General features: G+C 51.2%; 2 protein-coding genes across 4 annotated transcripts in view; one reads left to right on the forward strand and one right to left on the reverse strand.

Annotated features, from left to right (window-relative positions):
- The window catches only part of PSMB7 (proteasome 20S subunit beta 7), a 57,777-nt gene extending 44,311 nt beyond the window's left edge, over nucleotides 1-13,466 (forward strand). The window contains exons 7-8 of the mRNA XM_019658831.1: nucleotides 10,278-10,429; nucleotides 13,222-13,466. Coding sequence (XP_019514376.1) covers nucleotides 10,278-10,429; nucleotides 13,222-13,333 — 264 coding nt within the window. The 3' untranslated portion in view covers nucleotides 13,334-13,466. The remainder of the gene's footprint in view (nucleotides 1-10,277; nucleotides 10,430-13,221) is intronic.
- Nucleotides 13,467-14,460: 994 nt separating this feature from the next.
- Nucleotides 14,461-22,988, reverse strand: part of NEK6 (NIMA related kinase 6) — a 50,397-nt gene continuing 41,869 nt past the window's right edge. For all 3 annotated transcript variants that reach the window (XM_019658824.1, XM_019658825.1, XM_019658823.1), the window contains exons 9-10: nucleotides 19,268-19,381; nucleotides 14,461-16,005 (exon numbers count right to left, since the gene is read on the reverse strand). In XM_019658824.1, the coding sequence (XP_019514369.1) occupies nucleotides 15,895-16,005; nucleotides 19,268-19,381 (225 nt within the window). In that variant the 3' untranslated portion in view covers nucleotides 14,461-15,894. The remainder of the gene's footprint in view (nucleotides 16,006-19,267; nucleotides 19,382-22,988) is intronic.

Raw genomic sequence — 22,988 nt, forward strand, 5'->3', positions numbered from 1 at the left:
TTGGTATTTGATGAGAGTACATTCTGTACTAGAGAAGTTCATTAAGATGGTCTTAATTTTAGCAAATGTAACAAGCAATATGAACGATAGAGTAGCGTTATTTAAGCAATATACTTGCAACTTTGAAGAATTTTAGAGGCAAAATTCTTTAAAAAGCTAAACCCATGAGTGACTTATCAGTTATAGCTCAAAACTAGATGTCTAAGCATCATTACTATTTTAGGAGACTAATTGTTTGGAGGTTCTCTTGTCTTGAGTGAAAAAAGCCTGGTCTCTGGAGTCAGACAAAACTCTGCTGCGTCTCAGACCTTCCCGGTGTTGGCCGTGTGTCCTTGGGCTGGTCATTTTCCCTCGCTGAGCCTTGTGAAATGGGTAGAAGGGTCATGCCTACCTTAAAGGGTTATCTGGAAGAGTACCTACACACAGTAAATACAAGTTTCCGCCTGTCTTCTTTTAGAGTGAAATGTAATAAGTGAAAATGTGCTACTCAGTACACTTATTGACATGGCAGTAAATTCCGTGTGGAAGATGCACCAGTGAACACAGTGTTTTATGACATCGTTTTGAATTTCATTTGCAGTATAATGGCTACTTTCATAGCTGATTTGCTTTGAATCAGGGGTTGAAAAAACTGAAGGGTTGAGTTATTATCAGTTGCCCCTTGCATTGGTAGTTCTGAAGGAGTTAGGCTTTTGATAACTGGGTGTAAGCATCAGAGAAAGGGGCAGAATTGGGTCAGGTTAGCTCCACCATGCGTTTCCTGCATGCCAGGCACTGCGCTAGCAGTTTCTTCTGTGCAGAGTGCTTAGTGTAACCCTCATGACCACTGGTGCTAGGTGGCTTTAGGCCTCTTTTGCAGATGAGGAAATAGGGACTTAAAGATGTTGAGTGACTTTACCACCATGGTCACGTAGCTCGTAAGTAACAGGACTAGATTCATACCCAGATGTCCTAGACCTTCATCCTCTTGACTTCTTTGCCTGCCCCTTTGGAATGCTCCCTCCTTCACCCCAAAACCTTAAGTAACTGAGAGTGTGTCTGAAGTCTGTGTGCGCCTGGGGTCCCAGGCAAAGGTGATCATCCAGGGGCTTCATGGAGGTCCTTAAAACCGGGTTCCCCTCAATCCCCACCCGCCAGCTCCCCGCTCCAGTCCGCTCTGGGCTTGTGTTCTTCACTTGGGCCTGTGCACTTTTTCCTCTTAGCTTGACCTTGCATGTGGCCAGACCCTCGTGGCTGTGCCTCCCCTTAAAGCTCTTTTCTTTACGTCCTCGTGGCTCTCGCCCCCGCGTTTCCCAGCTCTTACCCTTTCTGCTGCGCTCCAGAGGCCAGACAGGTGCATTTTGAGCCCCTGCCGTTGGAATGGCGTTTACAAGTTGGTTCCAGCCTGGGTCTTCTTTTCCCTAGAACAGCCTCAGCACTTTCATTGGCTCTACTTTTATCTTGTCCCTTTTTGGTGACATCCTTTAGAAAGTGCCTACCACAGAAACTTACCAGTATCTAGAATATGTAATTACCTTAATCGTTGTTTCCCATCAACCCACCAGAAAAATAGCTGCCAAGAAGTTAACAAAGGCCTTTCTGTGAAAGCTGGGTTTGTTCAGAGTTTGGTCACTGCCTGTGACTCATGCTGGGAGCCCTGCCCTCCCACCTGCCTCGCTGGCCCAGCACCATCTCTCATTGGGAGTGTTACAGTCACCTGCTTTCCTGTCGCCTGCCTTTGGCCCCTTCACCACTGTGTCCAGATTGCAGTTTCAAACAGCACAAATCTATCATTCACGTCTTCCCACTGGCTAGCATAGCATGAAGGGCCTGCTCTCTGCGTGGCCCGTGAGGTTCCCGGTATTCAGATATGCCGAACCACCTACCTGGCCGCGTCTCTCTCATTTTCATGGCTACCCTGCTGTCATCACTTCTGCCCTGTGGCTTGGCACCCATTACCTGTATGTCAGGACGCAGCCCAGTCGTCATCACCTGCGCCCATGGGACCTTTGCACACCTCTAGTTCCATCGTCAGGCCTGCCTCTTAGTAGCTCGGACCATATTGTAGTGAGCTCATCTGCGTTTCCTCTCTGGACTCCACACTCTCCGTGGGCAGGCTCCGTGTCAGTTCAGACCTTATCCTGTGTTGACCACAGTGTCTGTGGAGAGGATAGTGTCGGCTTCAGTAAATGCTTGCTGAATAAGCTGACCTTAATTTCTTTCAGGAGTTTTGCATCATTTGAAATGTGCTTTATATGTGTGGCCATCTTTAAACTTCCTAGAGCAAGGGTGCCCTGTACTTTCCTGCCAGTCCTCCCTACTCCTTATGGGCTCTAGAAGCGGGACCACGCAGTGCAGCACGGTCCCCACGTGCACGTTGCCGTGGTTTCCGTCTTCCAGTCTCTGAGGTGGGTGGGCTCCATGTGAACGTGGCTCTTTTTTATCTTTGTTGTTTGACCCAAGGAACAAATTCGCTTCATTCCCCCCTCCACCACCACCACCACCACCTCCCCGTTTTCAGGCGCTAGCCCTTTCAGCATCTCCAGGAATATATTGGTCGAGTTATCCCATTGACTGCATTGTTTGCTGGAGAGAGGGAGAAATATTATTAAGATCTTATTACTACCTGGGACAGCTTGGCTTTCATTTGGAGAATTGTTGAGCATATTTCTTGCTCTTTCTTTAAACCCAGTCTTTCTTGTTTTTTTCTCTGATGATATTTGATTCAATGCAGCCTTGCAAATATATATTTGTATACACATATGCTGTGAACACTGATGTCTTCTCCTTGTGGAAAGCAATATGTTCCCATCTCTCTTGGTCCTTTTCCCTCTGGAAGCTTAGGTGTTTTCCCTTCGATTCGCTGCCTCAGAATCCAGCAAAACCTCGCGTGCACCACAGATTTTCCTGTGGTGGGATAGGAAGACACGGGCTTTGGTGATGCCAGGCACTAAGTTGGCATGGATCACCGACTCCCTCTTATACACAGCCGTGTGCTGTGAGTGCCTCAGCCAGCTTTCTAGAGCCTCCTGTTTCCTCTGCTGTACAGGTGGTGATTACGAGGGTTAAATAGGTAACATAGTGTTTGGCTCGGACCCAGGGCTGTGGTGGGTGTCCATGTTAGTTCTCTCACACCCTTGCTTCTTTCCTTCTATTCTAGAACTTGCTAACAATTCTGTTAGTAAAAGCTGTGTGTCAGGGACAGTCCTGTCCCATTATGCGTCCCCACAACCCTTGGCCAGGCATTTTCCCCGTTCTCCTGACGGGCAGCCTGTGGCCAGAGAGTTAAGTACCGTGCTCACAGTGACCCGGCTCCCCTGGGCTTTCCTCCTCCTTTGATGTTCTGTGACGGCCTTTTGTGGCCCATTGTGGTTGTGCCGCCTTGGACATCTAGCGTCATTCAGTGGCCTGGGCAGGCCAAGTTGGCAGTTACTTGAACAAAACTCCCCTTCCCATCCCTGCTGAAAACCCCTTAAATCACTCCTACATCCGCAGCAGATATGCTCTTCGTTATTCGCATCAGCCAGGTCCTGGGTACCCAAAAATGCTATCCAGGAAAGAAATGGCATCACCATCTAAACACGGTCGCTAATTCACTCCCCTCTCTGGGCACACCCAGCACCAGCTGCCGCTTGATTACATCTGACAATTCCCAGGTGCTCACTCAGGTACACCATGTTTACACAAACAGCGCAAGCCAAGAACAAAACTCAGACACCTTTACTTTTGTCACACAGCCCAGTCTGAAAAAATGAAATTAACCTTTTCCACTGTAAAATATGTGGCTACACATGGGACACATGAGGTCTGTTACACAGTGCAGGAAGCGTACTGCTTTGGGGGGACTGTTTAAACACTTTTTGAGCTCTTTAAATTTTATTCAACCATCAGCCATGAACGACTCCTTTAGGCTGCATCAGTGGCGGAGTCCGAGCCTCGGCCTGTCGGCAGGCCGCCGACAACACTGTGTTCCAGCCCCTCCTCGGAGTGTCTGGCGCCTTTGATGCTCTTGTTCCCTGCTCCCCAGTTGGCACGCGTGCCGTTTGGGACTTTCCCCCATTTTGATATTGTTCCATCTCATAATTAATCTCGTCTTTTAGTTTGGCGGAGCCATGAATGCATTTGAGGTTGATGTTCCGTGTTTTCATTTTTTAACATCCATGCCGAACACTGTGCTAGCTGCCTGGGACAGAGATGGAGACGATGTGGTTTCGGTCCCCTTTTTAGAGTCCAGACTTGCGTTGCACCCAGACGTTTATCGCTCTGCTGCAGATCATCAAAGCGGTAGCATTTTTTGCTGTTTCAGGCCAGAGTGACAGAGATAATGCAGCTTTCCAAGGTGAATATGGACTGCTTCAATTTTCATTGAGTAACATCCTTAGTTTTTAGTAAAGGAGCAAATTATTGTGAACTAAATGGTCCTGATGGATGTAAAGCAAATAGGTAAAGTGATGAAAGTTGTGTGAGAGTTCAGCTGTGATGCCACCCACATCCTTAGTGCCCTCGAGCAAAGGTGGCAGAGCCACTGTCCCCTGACTCCTGGCGTGGTGGGGGGTAGAAGGCAAAGGGACACCTCTACAGTGCCCTGAAAAACAGTAGAGCCAGAGGGCTCCTTTCTTCATGAAAAAGTTTGAATATTCCTTCCTTTTTTAGCTCCTGTAATAACGTCAGCACCTCAGCTACATAAATGAAATACATTTTCCAGCAAATAACCAATTTTATTTTTTTAAAGAATTAAAAATATTTTACTTACAAAGAGATTGTTTCAAATGACTTATCATATACATGTATTTTCACATTCCAAAGCTGTATCTAAAATAGTACATTAGGTTTTCAGTCAAATGCATATTTCATATTTTGCCTTCCCCCAGTGTAAGTAAAGCACAGTGTTCAGAATGCATAACTGAACAGTTGGATGTAGAGGGTTTATTTAAAGAGTATTAATTTGATGCTGAGCTGTCCAGGGTGCCCATTGGCTGGGGTCCCTACATTTTCCTCTGGTGACATTGCCAATCTAAAAATCACGTAAGCGAGAAGAGAAAGTCGACTGTAGCTGCAGACAGGCATAATGTGGAAAAGTTTCTCTGCAGCACTGTTTTGGACCTGCACCATGGCAGGTGCCGAGGTAATCTATCAGTTTGTGAGTGTCTACAAAACGCAACTCTCCAGATAACAGATTTAAAGTAAAGATTTAATACAGCCTCCATCTCCTATGATGTTGCAGTGACAGTTTAAAACTCATTCTGTAAATCTCAGCAGACTTTATAGCTAGCAGTGGGCCAATATAAAGTTTAATAGCATTACAACACATAAATCATCTTTTAAAGATGCTACTAGTAGCTCCAATATTAAATGCAGACAATCGCCTGTGTTATAAATAATTTATCAAACACCATTTCAGATTAGCCTTCCATGCTGAGTTATTTATTTTAGCCTTTTCTGGACGATTCCTAAGGCACTTTTTGAAAGATCCATTACTGGTCAGTTTAATGAACTTGGGGGTCTGTTTTGTCCCCTCAAGCACTCGGGTACAGCTGTGGTGACCATTACGTGGCCGACGTGGACCTCTTTGTGCCTTTTACAAGTGTTGCCCATTTGTCATGTAGCGGTAAATGGAGCTGCACATTGGAGTCCAGGGACGTATCGTGTGGTGCAGTGATGGAGACAAACAGATAGCTCTATAAAGTGCTGCTTGTCACAGCTGACTTGTAGTACAGTACATCACTCTTATTGTAATCTCATTTAAGAAGCAGGGCCGGCCCGGGGGGACTGATATTCCCAGTTAGTTTGGTCTTTGTAGCCATAAAGCAGGAAGTGCTCCTTTTCTATTCTCTGAACTTTTAGGGAGTGCGCTTTTTGCTTGGATTAATTATTATAGGAACTTCTCCACTGTGCTGTGTGAAGATTTGTCAGCAGGTTTGTTCAGACCTCCTTCTCCTGACCTGGGCGTTAGTGCAGGCAGTCACTGCTTAGAGAGAAATTGTGTCTCTAGGAGCTTTCTGACGTGCTGTCTTAAATAATTTATTTGCTAAGCAACAGCTACGTGCCAGGCACCATAGTAGGGGCTTTCTATACTTTATTTCTAATTTTTGCAGCAGTTTTGCGATAAATCCCAATTTATCATTACTATATTACAGAAGGGGAGAGTGAACTCAGAGAGGTGAAGTGACTTGCCCAAGGTTACACAGCAATAAGTAGAAAACTGGGGGTTCAGACCCAGTCTGTCTGCTTCTACATCTGCCAGGTTACCTTGAACCTGAGTCCCCCAACTAACTTTCAATCACTGGAGTCATGGCGGGCTTTTGGCTCAAAATAAAAGGCCAGGGGGGGGCTGTTTTTCTGGCAGCCAGGATGAGTCCACTGAGCCCAAGTTCCCCTGTGACTAGCGACGTAAATCTGGGAGCAGCTGGCTGGGGAGGACCCGACCCCTGCAGTGGTAGAGCCTCGCACCTGGGCCTGGCCAGCTGGGGTCACGGGCTCTGCAGGGCCCTTGTCAGAGCCCCTTGGCAGCAGCTGTCTCCAGGCAGATGCTGCTCCGAACTCAGGTCCCTCTGCATTTTCCAAAAAAGGGAGGTGCAATTTCCCTACTAAGAAAGAATCCTGCTGGAGAAAACAGTGCTTCCTGCATTTATCATGGGCCCAAGAGACAGATAAAAATGTGGTGTTTTCCCTACCTCTTGCTTTTAGTTTGTGGTTTTTCTTGATAGTTTTCCTAAATATTTGGTAGCACGTGTTAAAGACAAGAGTTGTTTAATTGTGAAATTCTACTATAAAGAAAACAGTATGAATATGCCCAGTAGGCTATTTGCATATGTGTCTAGAATTCTGGGGATGGAACTATGGTGGTAAAAGACAGTATCTGACATCCGAAGCAGTTCCTGGAACATAGTAGGTGTCTGTAAATATTCGTTGAAGACATTAACTATGTAAGTAATGGGTAGACAGCAGAGCCTTGATAATTTGCAGCCTGTTTGTGTTTTTTGAGGGCTGGGGGACATGTGAAATAAGACCTTGGATCTTAATGTTGATCTCTGACATATTTCATTGTAGACATGTTTATTTAGGTGATAGTCAGTGGGCATTTGGGAAACACAGTGCTCCCCTGTCCCCCATGGAAACGACCATCAGAGAAACTGTTAGTTGGCCCAGAGAGAAAGTGGCAACCACTATCCTCTCTTAAATTTGCCCAAGTTCTGAAGATCCTTGGTGGGAGAGTGACATACCCTGAATCAGGGAACCGCTGTCCACTGCCCCCAACTCACCAAGGAGCCCCCAGCTGTTGGTGTGGTGCTGGGTGTGCTGGCCCTGCTGGCCCTGGAGCCTGAGCATCTGTTTTACTGCCAGCTGTGTGACCTTGGGCAAGGCATGGCGCGCTCCCAGCCATAGTTTCTGACAATGGCAACCTCAGAAGATGGTTGGGGGCAGGGATAAAAACAAAGATCATCAAAGTGTCTGACTCGGTCCTTGGCACATTATAGTAGGTGCTGAGTAAATGGCAGGTTCATAACAGCTTTGAGTCCTGTGTATATGAGGAGGGTAGGACTGGGGGAGGCAGGGAGGGACCTGTGAGGTTTTTTCCCTTAAGGAGTTATCTTCCCTAGAATTGGTGGGAAGGAAAGGAATTTAAAAGGTGCATTCCCAGGCCGGCCAAGTGGCGCGTTGGTTAAGAGCTGGCTTGGGACGCCAGAGGGCCCTGGTTTGGATCCCACATATGAGGGCCAGTGACACTGCCCTCCACAGCTAAGATGCTGAACAACAGCTCAACCTGGAGGTGGGCAGCCGTGAGTCACCGGCAACGGCGTAGGCTGCAGCCCCTGCTGCAGTGGGTTGCCATGGGCTACCGTGTGTAGCCAGCAGCCGCCGTGAGCGGTCGTCCAGAAGCCGGCGACTGATCTGCCTCTCCCGGGAAGAGCGCAATGATGGTGCCAACTTGGGCCAGTGAAGCAACGTCCTCCACAACTAGACTGAAGAACAAAAGGACAGCAACTTGTCTGTTCCCCTTCCCCCAATTCCCCAATAAAAATCTTTAAAAAAAAAGGTGCATTCCCGGTCTTTAAAAGCCTTTACACTTAACAGCACACATGCTAATTTTATGAGTAAATCAAACTATACATATTTTAGATTTGCACATTTTTAAGTTTTATAAGTTTATCTACTGACAGAATATTTGCAAAATTGGGGAAAACTCACCTATAATCTCAGCACCGTCAGCATTCTGGTATCTGTGTGCCCAGTCTAATTGATTGACATTGGATATGCATGCCTAATATCACGTGTATATTTCAGTTTCCTCTAAGCCCCCCCTTCACCCCCAATATAAAATAATTTGGGAAATACAAATCTGCAGTCCTAGGTGCTACCAGCAGGATTTGTGACATCCACCAGGTACTGTTGGCTGGCTTAAGGCACCAGCAGCAGTGATGAGAAAAGCAGCGATGAAAAGCAAAGGAAATAATAAAAAAAAATGCTGAGAAGAGAAGGGAAGAAGAGACGGTAGGTCAGGGGCAGGGGAATAAGGAGGCTGCCCCTGGCACATGGCACGCATGCACGTCTGGGGTCGTTTAACAAGGGAAACGAGTTGGAACGAGGTTGCGTTCGTTAAGTCAGTGGTTGGTTTTTGTTGTCTGTACGGTAGTAGCATCCGCAGCAGCCATCTCCTCCTCTAAGATGCTTTCTGCACTACCACCTTCGCTGGTTGCTGGTAAGGCTTGGCCTCATAGACTGTTGGGAGTCCCAGGAGAGAATTCCTGATTAGAGGATCCTGTTTGAATGAATTCTTACGGGGCTCTATATGCACAAGAGAATCACTGGCTTCGTTGGCCCCACATACTCCTACATAACACTCAGAAAGTGACTAAACCTGGTGGAATCAAGCTCAGAACACCCCCCCAGCCCCTGCTGCTGGGTTCCTGAGGATCCCACGTCCAGCAGAGCCTTGTCTGTCCTCCTGAGTCTGTAGAGGGCGCTCGTGCCACTGGAATCCCACTTCCTGGCTTAGGGCAGACCGAGGAGCAGGAGCCCCCAGTGGTCTCCGATCTCACATCATCGTGAAGTCAGCGAATCTGATGATCTCGGGCTGGAATGTGGGGCAGGGAGTCCTGTTTCTCACAGGATGTTACTTGGATGAGCGCTTTAGTTCAGCTTGCATGTCTATGGACTCCCATGCCTGGTGGATTGGGACGGGGCTGCAGCACAAGTTAGAGGCCCTTCTTTGGGAGATTGGTACATTTTTGTCCTTGTTGCATGAAGAGCTTGAACTTGGTGTTCCTCGGGTCCCTCCCACTTTTCTGCCTCCGCTGCCTGCCTTCCGTGTCACTGCTCTATTTCTGAGTGCCTGGTGTATGGCCTGTCCTTCAGGCCTCCCTGAAGCTTTGATGAATGAGGCAGTGTTCCTGCCGCCCCGTCTCAGTCACCTGGGCCCTCATCTGCATTGTCACTCAGGTCTGATGCCCCCACTGGACTCTAAGCCCCTTAGGTACTCATCCATCTCTTCAGCCCTAGCTCCGGGCATAGGACCTCGCACATGATAGGCCTTCTTGGGTAAGAAATGAATTAATTCACTATTTACTAGTAACTGTTCAGGACTTAGACTTGCTTCTTAAAGGAGAAGTAGAAGAAAGAACGATTCAAAGAAAATCACTTAAGTGAACTTGTAGGCACGTTAGTGGAAGGCAATAGATTCTTTTGTCAAGCGGTCATACCCTTGTCTCCACCACCATTTTTCTGGAACTCTGGTTGTTTTGGAGTCAGTTCTTTTCCCCCATGATATTGACTTTCTTTATTATGTTACCGGTTTAACTATTGTTGGACATTTTCAATCAGGAGTTAGCAAATTACAGCCCATGGGCTAAATCTGGCCCACTGCCTGTTTTTGTTAATAAAGTTTTATTGGCACATACCACACACATTTGTTTACGTGTTTTCTATGGCTGTTTTGTGCTACCTTGACTGAGTTGAGTAGTTACGATAGAGACCTTATGTGCACTACTTGCTCCCCTTTATAAGAAAAGCTTACTGACCGCTGTTTTAGATGATAAATTGCTGTCAGCCCATAGTGCTCAGTTATGCAGCGACTGTCTGACATAAAGCAGTGTGTTGAAGAGGGGGTGCATGCATAAAGGGTTTGAGAGGCCTGGGTCCCGCGCTTACCAGCTGAGGAACCTCCGGCAAATCGTGGAGGTCCTTTGAGACGCCTTTTTAGTCTATAAAATGGGCACTGAAAACAGTGCCTACCTCCCAGGTTGAGCTCCCAGGTGATTTTGTGCACTACTGGACATTGTTGCCATTCTTTTTCTCAGGAGGAGGAAGCCAAGAAGCTGGTGAGTGAAGCCATTGCAGCTGGCATTTTCAATGACTTGGGGTCTGGAAGTAACATTGACCTGTGTGTCATCAGCAAGAGCAAGCTGGATTTTCTCCGCCCGTTCTCAGTGCCCAACAAGAAGGGGACCAGGTGAGTGGAGGAGATGCCATCCTTTCTGAGTTCTCCGACTTCCGGGGCCACCCTCGACCTGTCCATGGCATCTGGACAGGGCTTTCTTGATTCTTACCCATGTTAAGTAAATCCAGTGTCCCCAATCCAGCCTTACACAGCAGACCTTTGAGTCGTTATTTGCTTTGTGATTCTGGGTTGCTATCGGGTGTAGAAAAGTGATTTACTTTGTAAAATGTTGAGAAGAGAGGTAGAATGGGGCCCAGGCTGGGGGCTGTGGAGGGAGGTTTGAATCACCTGCTGTGCTTTCTCTGGTCTCTTCAAGAATCCCCTGGATTCTGGATGAGACTCTGTGAGGAGCATTTTTCAGGGTAGCCTGCCCGTAGCTTTTCTCAGCACTCTGAGGTCCTGTGCAGTTATAAACCACTGGTTAAGAGTCCCTGAAAGTTGGCCTTGGGAGCTAACGGGGGCTTCCGGCTCGCGAGGGAGCCATGCCATTTGGCCCGTGGCATGTGCTGAGCAGCAGGCGCCGCTTCTCAGTGGTGCAGGCCCGGCTCGGGGTTGTGTTGGACAGGACTGGGGCCCTCACTTGTGGTCCTGCATAGTTGGCTGGCTGCTTGACCAGCCTGTGGCTCCTGACCTCCTCCTGGAGCCGGAGCAGCTCGACGTGTGGCTCCCTGAGTTCTGCCTCCAGCTGCACTCACCTGAGGATAACTGGCACCGCGCCTTCGGCAATGCTGGCTTTATCTCCCAGTGCGTATGCTCGACGTCCAAGTCGGGTCACTCACAAGGGAAGGGTAGAGCGTTGAGGACCAGCAGGTACTCACTGCGGCGTGCGCTCGGCATTGTGGAAACTCTGTTCTTGAGTTGGGCAGCACAGCAGCCCAGGGCTTAGGAAATGGCATTGCCTGGCCTGGTGGCTTTGGGCAGGTCAGCCTCCCTGTCTGAACTGATGGAGCTCGACTAGGTGATCTCTGACGTCCCCATGGAGTCCCTGGGGTCTTTAGCAGGAAGGGAAGCCGTCTTTGAGACCTGGGGCTGTGTTGGATGCAGGCTTTACCGAGCTCTCTGAAGTGGGAGCCTTGTATCCCTGTATGACTCGCTTCCCTGTTATTGGCAAGGTGCTGCATGACCTGAGCAAGGCCCTGGTGAGGTTCAGGAAGGGGGAGGTGGCTACACTCCATCCAGACCGAGCGGTGTGCTGGGAGGGTTCTGGACGCCACGGTGGAGCCACTGAGAAGTAGTGTTTGCGCCTGGACAAGGAGCCTGTGCAAAAGCAAACGCCGCAGCGGCACATCTCACTCCCTCGGGACATAGGCCACACGTCTGTAAAGGAGACTGAACGCATACGAACAGGAATAAAACGACCCTTTCGGCTGGTTGTGAAGATGCAGTGAGGTAGTGGGGAAGGTGCTGGGCACGCTGTGGCACGTGTCAGTGACCTGCCCTCTGGGCAGGGCTGCTCCCCCCCTGTGCCCAGGCCCTGCAGCGGGTGCCAGGTGCCAGCAGGCACTGCGGCAACAGTGCACACTGTAGAACCTCACTGTCATCTTTTCTGCCAGTGGCTGGCTGTGGAGGTAGTGCCTGGGTTAGGGGCACCTTTCCCAGAGTAGACAGTTGGTGGGGGCAGCATCCTGTGCCCAGGCCCAGTGTGGCCCTGGCCCTGCCCATGCCCACTGGCTCCTGTGCTTTCAGCCCCCGCTGCCCTGGTTTGCCACGCTGTTGCCTAAGGCAGAAGCCCTCCCTGCCTGCTGCTGAAACCGGGCCATCACCCAGGGTGGTGAGGCTCTGGCCAAGAGTCCAGCCTGGAGGAAGGAGCCATTGTCACACCGCGGGGGCGGGGCCCATCCTAAAAAGGTGCTGCTGCAAAGGAGAGGATGGGGAGGGGACAGGAAGGTGTAGCAGGTCAAGGCCTGCCGCTCTTGGCCGCGCAAGCTCTTGAATTTATATAGAGCTCGGTAACGTCGCCCTCTTCTGCTTCCTGCGTCTGAGCACAAGTGCCGTTTGAGAGGATGGGTTTTCGAGGAGCCATGTGTCACGACACAGCCAGCAGCCTTCTGTTCGTCCGTGCCAGGTTGACAGAAAGTGTCCCAGCCGGGGACAGACCAGAGGAACAGTTGGGTTTGTACTGCTGTTTGACGATAATGTAATTCCTGGCCCCAGCATGAGAACGAGCAGGTCGCATATGTATCTTCTAGACTGCCTGTGCCCAGAGAAAGCTGTCAGATTCACTCCCAGAAAGGTGCTGAGTAACGTGTCCTAATGGTGACCCACCACGTCCCTGCAGGGGACAGTTAACCCTCCTTTCTTGATTCTTGAGCGTGTGGTCTAAAATGACAAGCCCAGAGTCTGTCTCTGGGTCATTTTTATACTGTTTACGCTTCCAAATATTTTTTAAGTGTTTAAGGTAACAGTAGGTCAGTCTTGTTGCTACACAAGAGAAGGGCGGTGGCAGCTTAATGAAAGGATTCGCTTCCTGCTGGTTTCTGAAAGGGGCTTTCAGGAAGTTGTTAAAGCTTGAAGGCAAAGGACCAAATGCTTTCCAGCGTCTTCTGGGGGTGGGGAGGTGGGCAAGGTGCTCTGTAGGCTCTCTTGGCGTTTGCATCCTATCTCCCAGGTGTCTGTTCTGTAGCGCTTGAGAGCGAGCCTGGGGCATTTGAATCCCCCAAGGTCTCAGAGCTGGAACCAGGGGAGCCGGGATTCCAGTCCAGGCCTCTTTGCTGTCCCCCCTCACTGCTTGTCCCTCTCTCCAGCTCTCCACTGGGTCCCTTCGGGAGGATCGTAATTTTTTGCTATTATTGTTTTCTCACTAGGTTTGGCCGGTACAGATGTGAGAAAGGGACCACGGCAGTTCTCACTGAAAAAGTCACTGCCCTGGACATTGAGGTGCTGGAAGAAACAGTCCAGACGATGGACACTTCCTGAATGGTGTTCGCGGATGGCTGGTTGCTGCTCTAGAAGATGGGGGGCAATGGAGACCCCCCCTGTAAGACATTTATTCAGCCAGTGTTTGCTGAATGAAACCTAATAAAAAATGAAAACCAGATTGAGTGGCTGAGGTCGAGGCTGTGGGGTTTTTTTTGCCAGTAAGGCCCATCAGCCTTTAATTCCTCGTGTGCCAGTCTGTTCAGGTGGGAGTAGGGGTGATGCCGTCCTACAAACAGACGACACCTCGCCTGATGTAGGAGTCCGAGTAGGTTACTTGGATTCTCCAGTGAACATATTATATATACCCACCCCTTTGCCAACTTACATTCTCTGTGTAGGGTGGTCCCAGGTTTTTCTTTTTTTAATTTTTTATTTTTTTAGGATGAGTGCAGCATAGGTTTTCACCCCAGCAGCCAAGTAGGAAAGAAATAGTCAGACATGATCAGTTCTAAGCACTGAGAAAAAGCAGGTTGGTGGACAGTTTGCTTTGCCATAGCATGAAACTGGGTGAACTCCACTTTGGCAAGTTCACAGAAGTCAGAGGGCTGCTTTGGGGGTGACTGTTTGTAATAATTGGGATACAGTTATTTCACAAACACTCATGCTTGGTGAATGGTTGAAAGTGTACGCTTCCAGAGGGTCCTAGGAGGCAGAATTGTTCTCGTGACATGCAGAAAGCAGGTTCATCTGTGTCCAACACAGACTCTGCCAAGGGAGATGCAGTAGGGGCTCTAAGAACTCTTCAGCACAGTATTTGCAAAAAATTTGTCTGGAATCAGAAAAACTTTCGGTGGTTAAGTGCTAGGCGGGAGCAGGGCCTGACTCATCCTCCAGAGAGAGAGTGGCTGGGGGCGCGAGGAGGCCCCGCCCCAGGGCTTCCAGGGCAAGCCCACTCTTGGGCCAGCCTCCCTTGTGAAAACTGCCCGGAGTGGGGTAGGGAAAGCAGTAAAAATACTTAAGGGAGCAGCTTGGCTGATGACTGTCAAAATTATCTGGGAAGCGTGAAGAAATTTCGGGATTACTCAATGTCTGGAGCCAAAGAAATTGTGTTTTTAAAGGTGGCTGAAGAAATTGTGCTGCAGTGTGAAGCTGCTTTAAAATTATTCATGAATTGTACTCATTCACAAAAGTAACCCCCCTCACCCCGTTTTATTTCAAACATGGAGAACACGTACAAAGAAAAGGTTGCATCTGAAGAAAATCCCTCCAACCCGACAGAGTTACAGTAGAACAGAGTTCGTACATGGAAACAGGGCAGTGGCCTAGCCCGAGTCCTTTGTCCCCAGGGAGGCCCGGTCAGAGCCCCTGGACACAAATGGAGCAGGCAGGCGTGTGCTCTCTCTGGAGGGCTGAGCTGTCCCCAAGTTACTGGATGAAAAGTAGACCATTTGAGGATTAACTTGAGTATAAAGATAAAATTCAAACAATTTCCTTCAGAGCTTGAGTTTCCCTTAAGTTCACATTTATAAATTAGTCTTCACAGTTAATCCTATTTGGGAACAAGAAAAGGAAAACATTTCTGGTTTCCTACACATAAGGCACTTGTGCATTTAAATTCTTGACTTATGTGGGCCTGGACTCGAGTTTTGTGCCGGGATGAGGGAGTGGCTGCCATTTTTGAATCTTCTACAACGTGCTAGACAACTTGCATCTTTTATTTCAAATCCTGTCAGCACCCTGAAGGTAGGTGTCATTTTACAGACTAGGAAACTAAGGCTCAGAGAGGCTAAGAAACTTGCCCAGGGTTGTAGTAGGAAGTTGCCCACCAGAGCTTGTACAGAGAACAGCCTGAGGGCATGTTTTATAGTTTTGGTATGCCACACTGCCTTCCCACAGAGGACGATGCCTAACACTGATCGTGAAATGGACTGCCAGCATTTAAGCAGGTGACGAAGTGCCTGGTACAGAGCAGGCGTCCAGGAGGGTGGCTGGGCCGGACTGCATGGAAACACGCGTGCCTTTCGAATATACTCTCTGTCTTCTGATGCAGGGTTCTCCTCATTCATCGAGTTATAAACATAGATAAAAATATTGGGAAGATCTCCACTCTATTTAAAAAATATTATGCCCACTTTATCCCTTTACGACAGAGGAAATTAAGCACACAGCTTGATTGTTTGAAAAGATTCTAAGAGCTAAACTGAAAGGGCTGCTAGCCATTTTCAAAGGCTCACTACAAATCAGTCTCCTGCAATTCTGTTAGTATCAACCTTGACCAGTCATGGAAGGGATTATCCTCAAGATTCACATTACAGTCCAGATACAAGGGGTGCGGCACTGGCTCGCTGAACCACACCTCTGTTAACCCAGCGGAGTCCACAAGAGTTTAAAGAAAGGACTTTGAATGAGACCACCAGTAACTAGTGACCAGTGCCCCTCCCCCAGCCGCTCTGCACTCAGCATCTGTAAACCCCGCCCCTCTCTGGGGAACCTGTGGAAGCCTCTCTCATCTTAGTTGATCTCTCGTCCTAGTTGATCTAGGCTACCAGGTGGCCACTTTGGAGAGAAGACTCAAGGCAGAGCGGTGCTGGCTCTGATAAGGCACGCCACGTCCAAGTTCAGGTGCTCGAAGTCCACACGTGCATCTGTTTGGCAACCTGGTGCACATATCCGATGTCGGGTCTCTGGTTGGGGTCGGGGTAGATGCACATACTGACCAGTTCTCGTAACTGCAAGGGAGAGGACAGCATGTTAGCCTTAGGTTCTGGGGTAGCAGTTTGCACTGACTCATGTAGCACTCAGGGCAACGAGAAAGTGAGGGGTGAGGCTTAGGACAGGGGTGCGTGGCCACACAGCCACTGGGCAGAGCCAGGACCTGTCCCAGGCCTGTCTGGCCCCAAAGGCCATGCCATGCTTTGAGAACCTGGCAGTGGTGACCTCCAAATAATTTTGAACTTTCAACTGCTAGGCAAAGTGAGTGTGTGTGTGTGTGTGTGTGTGTGTGCGCGCCGTCAGTCATACAGCTGCCCAAGCCAGAGGACAAAACTCAAGGCAAGGGCTTATTGATCATAATAAATGCATTAACATGCAGCAGGGCTGCAGCCTGCCCACCCCCTGGCCTCTTTATTGTGCTCATGAAAGACGGAGCTTTTAATTACACAGACACTGAAGGCTGCGCCTGCCTGGGGTGGGGGAGGGGTGCCTTGAGCCTCTGATGCCTCCCCTCTTCTGATAGCCAGAGTGCCAATTATTTTAATGGTAATTAAAATAATGACCTTAAAGAGCCTACATCTTAACTTGCATCACTGGGCTCACTACATTTTTTTAATTTAAGTACCTGCTGCTGCTGGAGGGGCTGGCTGGCCCTGCGGGGGTCGGGGTCGGGGGCAGCAGCCAGTAGAGGGCTGGTCCTGAACAAGGGGGCTCCTGTGGAGTCAGTGGCCATGCCCAGGGAGTCTGGGGAGGGCGGAAGGGTCATGCGGAGGCCCTGGAGCTGCTGTACACACGCCACGGGTTGCTCCTGAGGTGTTCCAGGCCACAAACAAGGTTCCTCTGGGTCAGGCATTCTGAGTATCCCTCCAACCTGTGCGCTGCCCTTCTGGAACTCCAAGGCTTTATAAACACTGGGAAGCCCCTGGACCGATACAGCTGAGTCTGCAGCCAGCTTGGACGCTCCTGGAGACAGGCTGCCCAGCGTGAGATGATGCTTTTTAGAACCCTACAGTACTGAGGGAAGGCAGCTGTGGTTGGCCTCTGACAGGTGAAGTCTGTGTGACCCCAATTGTCATTTGTGAGTAGACCACGTAGTTTGCAGTAAGTGCTGGTTTGAAAATTTTGGAAGTCAAGGGAAACAAAAATAATAAAGGGTCTTATTTCCGTTTTTAAGAGGTGACAGAGGGGCTCGAGTGCTAAGGAGCCCCGGTTGCTCCCAGACACACAGCCTAGAAATGGTGCACATAACTGGAAGCCGGGGGCTCCAGGGAGCAGCAGTTCATGAAGGTGGAGTGACCAACTCGGGAGAGAAGGGGGCTGAGGGCTTTATGCGAGTTCATTCGTTTCAGCTTCATATCTGTGAGGCAGAGAGTACGGTTCTTTTATAGGTGGCAAACTGAGGCACAAACGTTACCATTTGCTCCGAGTTGCATGGCTCCAAGCTCCTGAATAGTACAGAATTCCAAGTTTAAACAAAAGGCGAGAAAAGAAAAACCAAATGCAGCTATTGGAAAAGAAATCTAACTAGTTCGTTCTTTCCTGCCAACTTCCGCTCCAGAGCATAAGTCCTTCCTCCAAAAGTATGTGGAAGACCTCGAAGCCACTGACACAAAAGCCGTGAGCGGGCACACACAGTCCTGCTGGCGGGGCTCCTGGTGTCCGTGAGAGCTCTTCAGTCAAGTTAATCAGGCTGGCCCTGCGGGGGTCGGGGTCGTGGTCAGCAGTGGCAGCCAGTAGGCGGCTGGTCCTGAACACGGGGCTCACATGAAGTCAGTGGCCATGCCCACTGCAGGAGCATGTGCTCCTGGCCCGCCCCCTCTGCCCCTGGGGTCTGAAGCCAATGAGAGTCTCATTAAGTACAAAGGCTGCCAGGAGAAGGTTGGTGGGTGACCCTTCTGGTCATCCCGCCTGGACACAGGGTTAGAGCACACTAGGAGGCCTGGTCTCTGTGGGTTGGCCTGCCCAGACCCAGGCCCCTGGAGGACAAGGGCTGCTCCTTCCAGAGCCTTCCAGCCTTTACGATTGGAATTGCCAGAAGCTGCACAGACCCCACCCCAGCTGGACAACTGGGTGCTGAAGAGGTGTGCCATCAAGAGAGGATGGCACAGTGGTGAGGCACAGGGCCATCTGGGTTCATATCCCACCATTTGCAAGTTATGTGCCCTTGGGCAGGTGACTTAACCCATCTGTGCCTCAGTTTCCTCATTGGCAACATGGGGCGGGGGAGGACTGAACACAGTAGGTCCTAAGTGTGAGAGATTATCGTGAGGCAATGGCCCGTGATTGGGCAGGGCAGGCCCAGGGAGGTCTCAGACCCCCCTTCACACCTAGTGTTGACCTTGGATGGCAATAACAATAGTCCACTAGCATTAGCCTCGAATAGAAATAACGTTAACCGTTGATGCTTATGGAAGGCCCTGTGCTGTGTCCAGCGGCTGCTTTTGGTGATAGTGGGGTAAATGCCAGCCTGGTCATGCGTCACCTGAATCCTTACACTGACCCTGTGAGCCAGGTTCGAGGATTATCCCCACTTTACAGATGAGGAAATAGAGAAGGTCAGTGACACCCCCCTCCCCCAGAAACAGTGAAGGGAGTGTGTAAACCTGTGCATCTGTGTACACACTCTGCCGTGCTGTGCTGTAAATCTGTCATGTCCTCACATTTTATCCACAAAGGCAAATAGCCCTGTTTTCAAGGTGATGGAACTGAGGCAGCTGACGTTCACACACGGTACCTGGCATAGCCCCATGCCAGACCTGCGGAGAGTCTGTCCAGAGCCCCTGCCCCTAGTGTCAATCGTTGAAAATAAAAAGGTGTGACTTGTCTGTGACAGCAAGGAGACTCGTCTGCTTGCCGTGGTTTCCTGTCATGGGAGCCAAGCGGCAGCCAGCAGCGGTGTGGGACAAGCCAGGGCCCTGCCATCCCCGGCCATTGCGTCTGGCTCCTGTTGTCTGGCACTGCGGGGAGCCCGTCTCACACTCGAGCCCCAGGGTGGCAGCCAAACAGGCAGAAGTGTGCGGACAGGGCCTCCTCAGCCGGCTGCAGCTGGCTTCTGTGCCCGTGGGCCGGCCACAGTCCTGAATTCGGGGCCCACGCTGGTGTCCGTGAAAGGTCTTCAGTAAAATTAATCTACTTTTCCCCCCCGCTGAGTCACTTTCCCAGAAATGTTCCTCCTCCACCCTGCTAAGTGAACCCAAGCTCAGCCCCACAGTTTTGGAACTGCCCCTCCTCACGAGGCTGGCTGGGGCTTGCCAGGTCTGCCCTGGCAGCAGGACTCACCTTCTCAGAGTAATGTTCTCCAGGGAGAGGCGGGTAGTCACACTGTTCGATCTTCTGGCAGAGGGAGAACAGGTTCATTTTATCTCCATAGAAGGGGCTTTGGAGAGCTGCCATCTGCAGGGGGAGGGGAGGGGGGGAGACATCAGTTTTTGGCCTGGAGGTCCAGGGGCAAAGACCACTCACTCCAGATTGGGGTGTGGCCCTTCTCCGGGCCTCACTACAGTAACCGTCCAGCAGGACGTCCCCCAAACCCCAAGGTAGCTGGGATTCAACACAAGTGGCAGTTTACCACGATCCTTGTTACATAAGCAAATTAAATGGGACAAGGGTTTCAGTGGCAACATTTTAAAGGCAGTGAGAAAGGAAGGGGCAGCTGAGTACTGGGGGCCAGCCCACGCCCCGCCTCACGCCTCGGCTCTCAAGGGCTGATTTGGGTCATGTGCACACAGCAGATGGGGAAACAAAGGCTCAGCTCCCTGGGGTTGGTTCCTGGGCCCAGCAGGGCCTCTCTGGTGCATCGGCCTATATTTATAAAAAGCAATTCCAAAGATACCCGTGGGAGGATGTCTATATAAGTAATAAATTTAGGAAATAACCTAAGGACTAACATCTTGGTGGGGGGAGGTGAGGCATTTCATTTTTGACTTTCATTCTAGTGTTTTTACCAGCCCACTACAGAGCTGCTGTCTGAGGGCCTCGCTACTGCTGTCTCGGAACCGGGAGACCCAGACATCACCAGGGAGGGTAGGCCGGAGGAGGAGGGCAGGCCACTGGCCACCCCTGGATGTTGGGACCTGGGACCCTCTGCTTCAGGGTGGAAGAGAAGCAACCTTTGCAGCCAGCCACTGCTTCCCAGCTCAGCACTCGTTTGCTGTGTGGCCTTTGGTTTCCTTGTCCATAAAATGGGCAAAGGCTCCGCCTGCAGGGCTGTGGTGAGGCTTGGCTGGCACAGGAGGAGGTGTCACAAGCTGAGCCATCACCATCTCTGATGAGGCCGGTGGCACAGGCTCCACCCTGGAGGCAGGGCTGCTCCTGGGGCCTGGGAAGCGAAATGACTGTGGTGGCCCCAGCGGGTTCTTGCCCAGTCAGGGAACTACCAGGCCTCCTCCTTCTGAAGGGCACCCAGACTCCCACCCCGCCATTCAGAGCACTTTTGTGGGGTGTCTTCAAAGGGGGCGTGGGGGACCGGGGGGGGGGCGGCTCCGTGACGCAGCGGCATGGCAGCCCAGCACGGTGCCCGCAGCCCCATCTGCTGATTAATCCATAATGGGATTCAAGTGCTTCTTGTCACTCCCGCTCACTGCTGCCCGCCCCCGAAAGGCGGCCCAGCGCCTCCTGTTAATGAAGTGCCGTCGGGTAACTGTGCCTGCCTGTCCGCTTGGCCCTTGTTCCCTCGGAGGAGCCAGGCTGCCAAGGCCAACTCCGCACAGATCTCCGGCGGAGGACTCCTGGGCTCTGACTGCGATGGGGCGTTGGGATACTTGAGGACTCTTCGCTGTCCTCAGGCCCCGGAGGGTGGCCCAGCGAGCCCTACCATGGGGCAGGGAGAAGCCCATGTTAGCTGGGTTTGTGGGTGCCCATAGGCTTTACTTTCCTGGTCTGCTCCCAATCTCTGTTCACCCCTGTGAACAGGTCTGGTGACCCCAAGAGCAGGACCTGCCTCCTTCAGAAGGGCCCAGGGGGCTTCAGAGCCCAGGCAGTGTCCTCGGTTTTACAAATGAATGGCCTTTGGGGAGGCCTCAGTGTGGCCTGGAGATATGGGGGTTTCCTCTAAGTCTGGGAGTCTGTCCGGGCAGCTCCTATGGGCCCAGGTGCCTGGGCCAGGCCGAGTGCTTTCAGGTGGGTGTTCGGGGCCAGCCTCACCTCGCTCCTCCCGTGACCAGGGCTTGGGCCCCTCTGAGAGGGCTGGGAATCGGTCTGGACCCCTTTCAGGAGGGCTGCATGGAGTGAGTGGCCCTGGCACATGGCAGGAAAGGATGAGTGTGCTGAGGCCCTGCCCACTGCAGGCACCACCAGCCCAACTGGGAGCTGGCTTTACCACTGGGTGCAAAATGGCATCACTTGGGTGATGCATTTCCAATAATTAAAATGAGAACCTCGGGTGCAAAGCGTTAATTGGGCAGTTTCAAAAGGCCATCCGTTGCCACAGCAGAGAGCAGCTGAGGCTCAGGGCAGTCACTTGGGGTGATCTGGGCGCCCTTCGAAGTCATAGCCCGGGCAGGGGTGAGGGAGATTAAGATGGATTTTCCTGCAAAGCGTTTCTGTTCAGAGCAGACAGGATGTTGAAAAGTTTGCTCCACTAACGCAGGCCCTGGTTCTTCATGTGCCCTGCCGGGCCAGTCTTTGCTGATTTGCACACACCTTGATGTTTGTGATTCCAAAAAGGCCCCAGAAATTGGCGAGGGGCGAGCCTTACATTCACCACTCCCTTCAGATCATGTCTCCCTCCTTTCCGGCACCCTCCCCACCCCCCCACCGTTGTTCTTCAGCCTAGCGGTGGAGGACGCAGCTCACGGGCCCATGGTGGTATTATGATCATTGCACTCTACCCGGCTGAGGCAGTTGCTCGCCGGTCATCAGAAGGCCGCTCACGGTGGCTCACGGCAGCTCTCGCTGGCTGCTGGCCACTCACACTTGCTACCGGCCGCAGCTCACGGTAGCTCACAGCAGCCCACGGCAGCTTCACGACAGCCCATGCCGTCCTCCGGCCACTCACAGCAGCCCAGCTCCAGGTGGAGCTGTTGTTCACAATCTTAACTGTAGAGGGCGCAGCACACTGGCCCATGTGGGAACCGAACCAGCAGCCCTGTTGTTCAGAGCTTGCACTCTTACCAACTGAGCTATCCGGTTGCCCCTCAGAAAAGCTTCTTGGACAGGATCAGCAGTGGGCCGTGCCAGAGGAGGCTGAGAGAGCTCCCTAGCAGGGGCATCTCCATCCATAAATGTAGATTCTAGTGGAAGTGCTGACCCGCCCACTCCCCCTCCAGCTGCCAGCCACTGGCCTTCCAACCAGATCAGGGCATTGGGCTGTGAAGGAACCTCTGGGGCTGCTCGAGACACTGGGATAGAACAATTACCCCGGATGGCAAGATCTCCCCGTACAGGCGACCACCCACCTCTGACTGGTTGAAGAGAAGAGGAATTGCTCTTTGGGGCTGATACTGGCTGCCTCGTTGGAACTGCCAAAGCCATGGCTCTCAGTGCTGCCCTTCAAATGCAGAACTTCCTCTGTCTGGCGTTATCGGGATGACTCATAGCCAGAGAAATGCGAGAGTGGGCACTTGCCCCGCTGGGAGGGCTCAGAGACGCTGGTGTGTGATTTGAGATGTCAGAGGGAGAAGGGGACTCTAACTGCAGAGAGGACAGCGATTGCCTTTGACTCCCGCCTTGTGAGGGCCTCAGACACCCCTCTCGTCACCAATATCTCCCCATCACATTCTGGCGTGAAGGCTGAACCCAGAGGCCATTTGCCAAACAGTCTGCAGCCCTGCACCCCATGAGGCAAGGGGGCTTCCAGACCATTCTCCAGTTCAAGCCAGAATTCCAAACAAGGCGCAGCTGACCCCTGGTCTGTTTCCCCGCCTTTCTTGCTGGGTCTGAGTCCCACATGGGCCCCTGGAGGCTGCTGTGAGAGGTCCCCCAGCTTAGGATCCTGGGGCTGGCACCAAATGAGCCAATTCCTTCAGCTCCTGTGCAGATAAATAAATTCTGCAGAGCCAGG

The sequence above is a fragment of the Hipposideros armiger genome, unplaced genomic scaffold (genome assembly GCF_001890085.2).
Source record: "Hipposideros armiger isolate ML-2016 unplaced genomic scaffold, ASM189008v1 scaffold_290, whole genome shotgun sequence".
NCBI lineage: Eukaryota > Metazoa > Chordata > Mammalia > Chiroptera > Hipposideridae > Hipposideros > Hipposideros armiger.